Source organism: Lotus japonicus, chromosome 1 (assembly GCF_012489685.1).
Source record: "Lotus japonicus ecotype B-129 chromosome 1, LjGifu_v1.2".
Lineage (NCBI taxonomy): Eukaryota > Viridiplantae > Streptophyta > Magnoliopsida > Fabales > Fabaceae > Lotus > Lotus japonicus.
Window position 1 is genome coordinate 45,901,653 of NC_080041.1, and position 11,199 is coordinate 45,912,851.

At 37.2% G+C, this 11,199-nt stretch overlaps 2 protein-coding genes across 3 annotated transcripts; both read right to left on the reverse strand.

Annotated features, from left to right (window-relative positions):
- Positions 1–314: 314 nt before the first annotated feature.
- LOC130731865 (uncharacterized) lies at positions 315–4,236 on the reverse strand. 2 transcript variants are annotated; one of them, XM_057584056.1, is made up of 5 exons: positions 3,937–4,236; positions 3,264–3,421; positions 2,341–2,822; positions 1,069–1,400; positions 315–777 (listed from the first exon to the last, which is right to left on the reverse strand). In XM_057584056.1, the coding sequence occupies exons 3-5, from the start codon at positions 2,797–2,799 to the stop codon at positions 672–674; spliced, it is 897 nt and encodes a 298-aa protein (XP_057440039.1). In that variant the 5' UTR covers positions 2,800–2,822; positions 3,264–3,421; positions 3,937–4,236; the 3' UTR covers positions 315–671. The 2 variants fall into 2 exon arrangements, with proteins under 2 accessions (XP_057440039.1, XP_057440040.1); XM_057584057.1 differs by lacking the exon at positions 3,937–4,236 and having other exon boundaries at positions 3,264–3,742.
- A 767-nt stretch (positions 4,237–5,003) lies between these two features.
- LOC130736743 (uncharacterized) lies at positions 5,004–6,279 on the reverse strand. Its single transcript, XM_057588536.1, has 2 exons — positions 6,103–6,279; positions 5,004–5,294 (listed from the first exon to the last, which is right to left on the reverse strand). Exons 1-2 carry the CDS (start codon positions 6,277–6,279, stop codon positions 5,004–5,006), a joined length of 468 nt encoding a protein of 155 aa, XP_057444519.1.
- Positions 6,280–11,199: the final 4,920 nt, after the last annotated feature.

The window sequence follows — 11,199 nt, forward strand, 5'->3', positions numbered from 1 at the left end:
CAAAATCGAATATAGTGAAGTACTTTTCATAACCTCCCTTAGGTTAATGTAACAACTAACTAGAGATAAGGTTAAGAAAATTATCAAGGAGAGAAGGAGAGAATATTTTTATGCTCCTTGACTTGCTCTCTATTCCCTGTGCATTTTGTATGGTCAAAAAGGAGAGAATACCTTATGCCAGGAATAAAACCAGCTTCACACATAGTTGGGAATAACCCTATTTAATACAATAATACTGCTACTCCATCAAATAACAACAGTTATAATTTAAAACATTTCAGGCAGAAACGACAAACTAGAACTTAAAACTCAGTAGATATGGTTTCCCTGTTTAATTCAAACTACAAATTATGTTCCTAACTATAATCACATCTTGGAGAGAAGTTATCTTCTCAATTGTTTATATTGCAATAAAAAAAGAGAGGACAGAATAGACTGACAAGTATGAACAATTACATATAGAATCCTTAACTAATGAATATTTAATATGCATGTAAATCCCAAAAGAATTGGTATGAGGCCATATGTATCCTATAACACTATGAAAGTAAACATGGCATAGTAAAGTTTCTGCATGTCACACGCTGCACAAAAAGAAATCTCCAGGCCAAAAAGGATTTGATAAAACTCTTTACTCCCAGTGTCTGCTAAACTGCAAATTTCAGCTATCATCATTTGCAACAGGGAAACAATATCTTCTCCCACCAGTGCTTCCTTGATTGAATTTTATCAGCTTCCAACATTCTCACTGGGCTTCCATTCCATTCTACAGGTAATCTGTAATTCATGCACAAGCCTAACTATCAGCGATGGAACCAGAAAAAATCGGTAATGGGTTGAAAATTTAACTCACTGAGAAAAATCAACAATGCCGGATTGAAGGAGGTAACATACAAATTTAGGAGGCTAATTTAACATTTGAATAGTACTCTATTAGTGAGAAAAAAAATAATCTTGGCGAGGGGCTGCCTGGTTTGCCTTAACCTGGTTCTGTCCCTGACAATCTATAACCATTGATTTTTGAGATGTCAAAGAAAATCTTCAAGTATGAATAAACTTGAAACTTACATGGGAAAAGCAAATGAATGTGTGCTGCTCATGCTATCATTAGATTTGTGAGAGGCATTGTGAGAGGTTGTTGCAGGAGTAGTATGTGGTGTTGGACCAGATTGAGAGGCTAAGGCAATGGAAGATGTCTCATGAGGATAATCAACTTGTCTTTTGCCTGAACCTGTTATGCTATGTGCGTTACTCGTCTCGGTTCTGGACATGCTTTCCTGAGTAACTTGTGGACATTCTGCACAATGTGGAAACTCCACTTTGCTGCCAATTGCTGCTAAAAATGAATTTATCTGCCAGTTCTTGAAAGATCTAGAAAAGTCTGTTTCCTTTCTGAAAGCCTGAGAGATGTTTAAGAAAAAATGGTTCAGAAAATTCATAGGTAGCATTTTCATTCAAAGCTGTAAACCCCCACATGTTTCTATGCAAGTTAATGACAAGATATAAGTCAAATAGAACAAGATGAGATAGAACAGAAACACAACAAAAGAGTGAAAAAGAGTATATCTCATTCTGCTTCTTTTCATAAAAGCACATAAGGGTTTCCATTGATCCATTCTCTTCATTTCATGTGCTTAACATGGATGAACACAATTGTAACCGATCCGCTTTCTAACTCTTCTTTATATTGAAACCAATCTTTAAGTCTTGTAATATTTCATTCACTACAGCTGCGATGAACTTAAAGCAATCAGGCGCAGAATCCTTCCACATAAGCCTACTACAGTAATTTTTACACGGTACAGGCTGAAAATATCAATTTTGTTCTATGGAAAATGAAGAGGTATTAGATTTCAACAGTCCTTGTGTATTTGTTGGTCCACAATTCATGTGTCTCCTATCTAGTTCTATAATTTTATCTACTGGTTATTTGTTTATTTCTAGGTTTACAATCCATGTATATATCATGAGTTCATTATTTATATCTTAGTATAATGAAGTATCTAAAGGTTAACAATCACCAGGTTCCAGGTTCACTTATTAATGTAGAGTCTAGAACTATCTGCAGTAACTTCTAAAATATGTCTTATTATTCATTATCAAGTAAAGGAAATTCAGATAAGCACTTAGTTCATATATAAAAGTATGAACTAAAAGTGAAGACATACAAGATATACAATGATATACATGGTTTAACTAGCCATGCTAAAAGAGAAGACAATACAAGATATTAATATATAAAAGTATTTTGTTTTGGTCTAAGGTGGCAATATAAAAAAATTAATCAATTTCTCTGTCCAAAGAGATAAAATGTACAAACTCAAGATTAAAATGTCTAACCTCTCTAAGTGTCTCTGATGCTGTCTTTTTTATGGGGTGATCAATTGAAATCTTGTGATTGTTTGTTGAATCAAGCTCCTCCGCTTCTTCTCCTTCACATGTTACTATTTCATGATCTAATTCATATTCTTCTGACTGACACTTGCCTTCTGGTGATACTACCTTATCAATGCAAATGTCCTTCACAAATTGCTGGTGATCCTCTTGGATAAAAACAACCAGCTCAGGCATATCATGGTCCATGACATTCATTCCGGGCGCACAATTCTTTCCTTTGCTAAAATCGGACGACCCACCGGAAGCATTGGTATTACGGCACCCTTCATTGAATAACCTCTGCATTGGAAACTCTCTTATCCCAAAATTACTACCCTCAAGTTCATCCCGGACAATTTTCTTATGATCTTCACAACAGAATAAATGTGTTTGTTTTGTGCTGCATATTTTTGAATTTCTCATCCTGTCCAAAGTATCACTTGTCACTGGATAAAAAAAAATGTTGATCAGGTTTGTAAGCTAGAATTGGGTTGAAAATTACAGTTCACACCTTTAACACAACAAGTACAAAGATGAAATCCCAGTGCTAAGCAAGATTGAAAAACATGATGGTCATCTATTGATCAGGAAAACTTATATACAAAATGTGACACCACACTTGAATATTTGGCTGTAATGAACTTAGAATATGCAAGATTCCAGTTACAAACAAAGAAGTAATGTAGACATTTAAAAGGAGAGGAAAGAAGAAAATTACTTCATTTTAGGTGGAAAATTGACCCTGTGTCAGTTTGGTGTTCCTTTAAAAATGCTGGTGGAAAATTCAGGAATAAATTTATACACAAGATGTTTTGGAAACTAAATTCTGAAACACTTTTATCTATAATTTTAAGGGGATATGAACGCAGGCGGAAAATGATTAGTACCTTTGTAATTGTCCAAGTCAAGGGGCTAAAGGGTTGGAAATCACCTTCAGTTCACAGGGCAATCTTTTTTCTTTTTGGGGTACAAACAAACTAGGCACTCACTTTAATTTCCTCTCTTTATCTAATCTTCTATTCCAGCAACTTGAGTGGAGAAAAACCTATTTAATTAGAACACGTTAGAAAGTAATGAGAACTGATTATAGGAAGAAGAGGAAGATCTAAGCAAACAAAGAGAAAATTTGCAGATTGAACAAAGGCATATGAAGGTGTGAAAACTAACATTTGAATTCAAACAAGACAGGATAATGAGTGAGAGATTATTATGTGGATTTTCAAATTGCATGATCCAATATATGCATCTAACATATAGCAAGATAAAGTGATAAACATTCAGAAGCAAAATTTCCTGGGTGACAGAAAGAAAAAATTCCCAGAAATCATAGCACTGTTGAGGGAGGAAAGAGGCTGGCAGAAAATGCTGTTTTGTTTTCACCAACAGTGACATAAATTTTAATAGATTTACAAGTTAATTAGAATCATTAATGAGATTGTTTTCCTAGATATTTTGAAAATAAATAAACAAAAACACCAAAATGACAAAGCAGAAGAATTTCACAAACAAATGAAACAGTCATAGTAATTCATAAACAAAGTGAAATTCAGCTCCAATTACCTTTACACAATTCAAAATTCAAAACTGGCTCTGCTTGATTTATGAATCACTTGCAACTCCAGTGAAAGAAACTCTAACAGTGGTTTCAAAGAATGCAAGAGAGGAACAGTTAGTAACAAATAGTGAAGAACAATAAATGGACGGTTCAGTCCAATTAATATCATTGAAACAGATACCAAACATTCAGGTGCAAACGCAAATGTTGATTGCATTGCATCTCCCCTGTCATGCACCGTACATGTTTTTGAATTTTGATGTATGGTTCTGTCTGTGTGTGAGAATTTCCCTGAACCTGAAACACACTCTTTTTGTTTTGTGATGGAGAAATTAAATTAAATTTGCATGAGAACAAGAAGAAGAAATGAATTTCCTAATGATAGCTCAAGTGGTCAGAGTTGATTGACTTATGAGTTGAGGATGAAAAAGTCTAGGCATCAATTTCTAGAGAGTGTAATTCATCTTTTCAATGAAAAAAATAATGATGAGATTTTTCACTTTTTGAGTATATATGGTAATATATTGATTTTCTGGATTTTTTTCTTGATTCTCATACCTTAATAAGATGAGGAGACTTACTAGTTAATATTCATTTCCTTAAGAATCAATTAGGAATTTGAAATCAGTTCAAAGCATTAACTAGCTTTCCAGAAAAGGATTGCTGTCTAAGAGGGAAGGTTTCGTTCAATACGTACGATTTTATATATGAAAAAACGTTTCATTTGGGGATATCACGTTATAGCAATTTTTTTAACATTTTAATTATTATTTTAGAATATAAATAGACAAATAATTATCTTTAATTATATATCATAATTTTTTCGGATACAGTCAAATGTATTTCCCAATAAACGTATTTCATATGGTTCATTTGGTACGCTGTATAAGTATGATAGTATAAATTTATACAATACATTATGAGTTTTTCTATTGTTTGGTGTTAACGTTGAATTGTATAGGTTTATCCATCAATCAACTCTTCTACATTACAATGATGAATTATTTAATTCAGCATATAGATGATGATTAAGGTCTGATAAAATTCTGACGTATAAGCTACTTAAAATTACTTAATACACTGCCACAACCACCACCACCACTGTCGTCGTTGTGCCGTCGTCACCGCCACTTCTATCATCAACACCACCACCTCCAACACCACCATCATCCACCGCCACCACCATCCTTCGCCACTGCCCTACAACACTGCCACCACTATGAACACCACAACCAACTCTACTACCACCCTCATCACCACCTCCATCACCGCCATCGCTACTACTACCGCCACCACCTACCAACACCACCCATTGCCACCACCACCGTCTCCCTACGCCACCATCATTGCCGCAACCATCTCCCTACAACATTGCTACCACCACCATCACTACAACCACCGCCACCACCACAACCATCTCCACCATCCCCTCACAATTCCCTCCACCACCACCCTCACCACTACCACCACTACCACCACATCCACCATACCACCCATCATTGCCACTGTCGCTTCAACCACTACCGCCACAACTACCACATTACACCGCCGCCACTACGACCTACATTTTTACCACCGCCAACACCACCACTAGTCTCCACTATCACCACCCTCCATCAAATATATAACTTGTATAATTTTAAATGATATGATAAGTTATACAATGTATGACCAAACATTGTAAAATATCAAGTCTTATCCTATCAGACCTAATATTATGAGGCTTTATACTATATAGCTTACCAAACGGCCCCCTAGAATTCAAACTTGTAGTTTTATCGTTACATGAGTATGAATGAATCAATCGGGTTCATTTGGTACATCGTATTAGGAATAATAGTATAAGTTTATACAACATTACAAATTTATTCATTGTTTGGTGCTAACATTGTATTGTATGTTTGTCCATCAATCCACTCTTATACATCAAAATGATGAATTATCTAATATGGTATATGGATGTGGGATATGACCTCATAAATTTCTGACATATAAGTTATATAAAAAATTTCAACCCAGGTTTTTAGTTTCACTGACATATAACAACGCCACCACACTACCGCCGCCCCCACCACTGCCACTAGTCATTACCACCACCACCATCACCCTTCACAACCGCCATTAGCGACACCACCACCTCACCCTCAACCACCATCACCATCACCATCCACCTCTGCCACCACCACTTCCATCGCAACCACCACCCTACCGCCACTAGCACCACTGCCTCCACCACCACAACCACCATCACCACCGTTATAACCATCTCCATTGCCACCACCAACACCCACCACCACCAGCGGTACCCCCAACGCTATTGACACACCGCTATCACCACCGCCACCCATTATTGTCACCACCACCACAAACACCACCTTCCACCGCATCCACCACAAACGTTCTAATCAACTTTATCGCCACCACCAAAAAAAGCCATTGCTACTACCACCGGCTGCCGCCACCCTCCACCAATCACTACCACCACCACCACCCTTGACCACCGCCATTGTCACCATTAGAGACACCACCACCACACCCTCAACCCCCACTACTTCCGTACCACCAAAGCCATCGCAACCACCACCCTATCACGACAAACACCATTACCTCCACCACCACAATCACCAGCACCACCGCTATAACTTCGTCCATCGCCACCACCAACACCCACCATCACAAGCGGCACCACGAGCACTATTGACAACACCACAATCACCACCACCATCCATTGTTGCCACCTCCCCCATTGCCTCTATCACCACAAACACCATCCTACACCGCCACCACCACAAACGTTATAATCAACTATATCGCCACCACCAACACCCCACCACCATCCCCGCCATTGCTACTACCAACGACACCACCACCTTACCACCCTGCACTATCGCAATTTCAACTACCGGTGCCATCACCACCATCCACCACCTCCACCATCGTCACCACCACAATTCAACAACGCCACCGCCATCACCACCCTTGAACAATGCTACCGACACCGCCACTATCAAACCCTCCTCCATCACCACCTATCACCACCTTTATTGTCATCATCACCACCCTTCAACAACGCCACCACCTCCTTTCAAAAACGCTACTGCCACAACCACTACCACACGATCCACCATAACCACCCCGCAATCGACACCACCACCAATGGCGTCTCTACAACGGTCGCCACCACTACCATCATAGTAACTTCCACCACCACTGCCACACCACCAACTCTCCATCACCCTCCATATGCAATACTACAACAACTACCACACCACCCTCCATTGCTATCACCACCGCTACCGCCGCCGCCGCCACTACGGTCTCCAACACCACAATCACCACCATCCACCACTGCTACCATCACGGTCCCCACTACCAACACCCCACACCACCACTGTTATCGACACAACTACCACCACCACTGCCGCCACCACAACTTCAACCATCGTTTCCATCACCACCCATCACCACCCTCCAACAACGCCACCACCTTCCTTAAAAAACGCTACCGTCACTACCACTACCACACGATCCACCATAACTAGCCCGCAATCGCCATCACCACACCACCACTAATGCTGCTGCCACAACGGTCGCCACCATCACCACTGCCATCATAGCAACTTCCACCACCACTGGCACCACTACTACCACACCACCAACTCACCATCACCCTTCATCACTAGTACTACAACTACAACCACAACCACAACCACAACCACTGCCATTGTCCCCACAACCACTACTGTTGTTGTCACGGCCACCACCACTACAACCACCTCCAAATTTGATTTTTATACTATTTGTCACTATTCAATATTTGATTGAATTAATTCAAATGACATGGTAAGTTATACAGTGTATGACGAAATGTTGGATAGTGTAAAAAAAATTATCCGATTTTATCCTATCAGGCTTAATACTATCAAGTCTTATACTATCTGTCCTTATACGATGCAATATACCAAACCAACCTTTACTCTAGTTATAATTATCAAGAGTATGTTATTGCTAGAGAATTCAAGAACAATGTGGTTAGATAACTTAAATATAATTGTTTTTCCTAAAATTGTACTCCCTCCGTTCCTAATTATAGAACCTAGTTTTAAATTTTTCATGTTCCTAAATATAAGACCTTTAACAATAATCTAGTAAAAAGTATTCTACTCTCCCATATATACCCTCACATTTATTGTGTGTTTTCAATTCCCAAGTTTTGATTACCACTTACCATTAATTAGTGAGAGAAAATGACAAAGGGTAAATATGGAGGAATGTATGCATTTTTAAAAAACCAATACACTAATTGGACATATTTAATGTTTTCTTAATAAGCGCAATTTTTTGTATTAGGTCTTATATTTAGGAACGGAGGGAGTATTAACTGTAGAAGAAAATAATATGTAACTATATACATGTCTACTTAAAATTTTAAGAGACCATTATTTGATATTTTTTCAAGTAATTCCTTTGTGAGAACAATAAATGAGGAAAGATAGAAACTTATAATATATACTATTTTCAGAAGAATAAAATAGTAACTCCTATAAGTGTTCTCGTTCTTGACTTTTTTTCTCTCTATCTCTCTCGCATTATTCTTAGTATGTAGATGATGTCATATTTTATTTTTGAATTTTTTAGTACTTTTTACCTCATAAATAATTCTAATTTTTCAGATATTATTTACATTTATAATTAATAATAAAATTCAAAATTACTTTTCTTAAATCATGATACAAATTGTTACAACCAATAATAATTGATCTAAGTCGTTACTATTATAGAAAATTATTAAATTTTCACCTAAAATCTGGGCATTTTAATTATTAACTTTAATATAAGTTAAATGAAAAAAATTAAAAATTCAAAGGATATATTAGAATCAATATCAGTATGAAGTCTAATTTGAATTTAAATGCCTATTTTTTTAGATCAAAAGGCAACAAAACAATAATGTCTTGTTTTCTTTGGTATTAAATGTCCAAAAAATATTTTTGAGGTATGGGTTAGCTCAAGTGGTAAGAGCTAGGGGACATAAGGGTTGGGGGGGAAGGTCCAGGGTTCGAACCCTGGTAGGGAAATTTGAAGAGATTTTCTAACTTACTAACAACTAACCACTAACATTTGCATATAAAAAAAAAACTCATCGACAATTTTTTTTTGAGTTCAAAAGGCATCAAAACAATAATGGTCTTAATGTAATGGTTTTGGAATTAAAAATTAAAAAATTCAAATATTAAATTTCTATCAATGTTTAACGTATGGAATGTGATTCGGTTCAGTTTATTCTTTTGAAAACGTATTGGAGAAGGTATATTAAGTTGATATTTTTTCATTAATATTCAAGCCTCTATTTTAGACACATAAAAAGTCAAACTTTGAAATTATAAACACCCATATAATTAGGGTAATCATCCAACAAGTTTTCTTTCACGTATTTATTTTCTCAAACGTTCTTTGAAACTTGGTTTTTCAAAAAACACTAACAATAGTTTCTTTGTGTGAAAATATAAAAAGCATCACACCTGGGAAGGATGTGAAACTATAGCAACAATCATTGGTCTATTCCAAGTTTCAAGGATCCCAATGTCTCATATTATAGAGGTGCTTCTACTTGATGCGAATGTTGTTTTGACACTCTCTTTTACTTTTTTTCATGACCAATTGTATGTGGCGCTTTCAAAAGTTACACAAGGGTTGAAGACTCTTGTAATTGATGATGAAGATAATACATGTTCAACAACAACGAATGTAGTTTACAAAGATTTTTATTTTTGAAAATGAAAATAGTATTAATAATGAAAATCATGAGGAAAAAGAACTCATGGCCAAGTACAGCAGACAACCAGCAAAACAAAAGAAACTAATGACACCAAGAGATAGGCCACACAAAATGGTATAACAAAATCTTAGGGGAGAGCCTCATTAAAACCTTGCTAGGAAAACCCAATGGGAAAAAACCAAGCAAGGAAAAAGAGTACCCCACCCCTAAGAAACCAAATTTGTGATTAAACAAGAAACAAAAACACCAAATACATTGCCCCGTTATGCTCCTACCCACATTCCAAACGTCCAAACAGCAGCAAAAAATTAGTACCACACCAGCAAAGCATAACTATCTTCACATACCATATTTGTACCAACAAAATCTCCACTTCACCCAAAATCAATTTCAACTATGACCCATGAAATATCAAACCAGCACACACTACTTGAGGTCATGTTGCATTAGATAAAATACAACACCTGTTGCTGTCCAAAATCAATAACATCTTCGACGCCTATCCACAATACCACTTTAATGCTGTATAAAAATCCTCCACCCATCCACTTAAAGTCCTTGCATAAAACCGCTGCAAAAAATCACCATGATGCAAGACTCAAAGCACCATCTGCACTATATCTAAGAACATATGTTCAAACTCAAAAAAATCAAAGCCTCAAGAATTCATGCATCAGTAGCCCAACACCTCCCCTTATGAGCAACATCTCAACATTAATAAATCAAGACATATGCATAAGCCCGCTCCTATTTCAAATAGCCAAAGACCAAGCATGTCACCTGAGATGAGGATGATTTTGTCGTATTTGAGCCTCTAAACCTCTAAGCATCAAGGCTTCAGACCCTCTTGGCTTCAAACCTAGCTTCTTCCCCAAAAGCCACGTTCGTTGTGCACGAGTCGACACTCCGTCCTCCCCCGGAACAGGTTCCAAAAAATCATATGGCAGCGGTTTTGGCTTGTTCTTACTACCTTTAGGACGTCCCCGTTGAGAGCTTTTCTATAAAGAACTGGTTAGCGGGGTAGACAGTGACCCAGAAGCAGGAGTTTCTTCACAAACAGGGAACAAACGTTGTTGTTGTATCACTGTTGCAAGGCGTGAATTGCTCACAGGAGAAGGGAAAAAAATATGCAAACGTGTCTTGTCTAACAATTTGATGAGGAGAAGTGTGAACAAAAACCTGAGAATCGTCACTTTGATGATGGTTGTGAAGCTCATTAACTGGCAAATTAGAAAAAACCAAACGCGGCTCCCCCTGATTAAAGCAAAACGTGTTTTGATTAGGAGAAAATAAACACGTCCCTCCACCTAACTGATGATGGAAATTACATGAGTGCCATATATAATAATAAGGCTGCAAAAAATAATTTGATTTCAAAAATAAATCTTGTGCATTAAAGGAATATCCTGTAACAACATATTTTTTTAGCACAATCCGTGGCAGGATTCTGTTTCTGTTTACTGAAGATTTGAATTTCCTCCTCTGATTT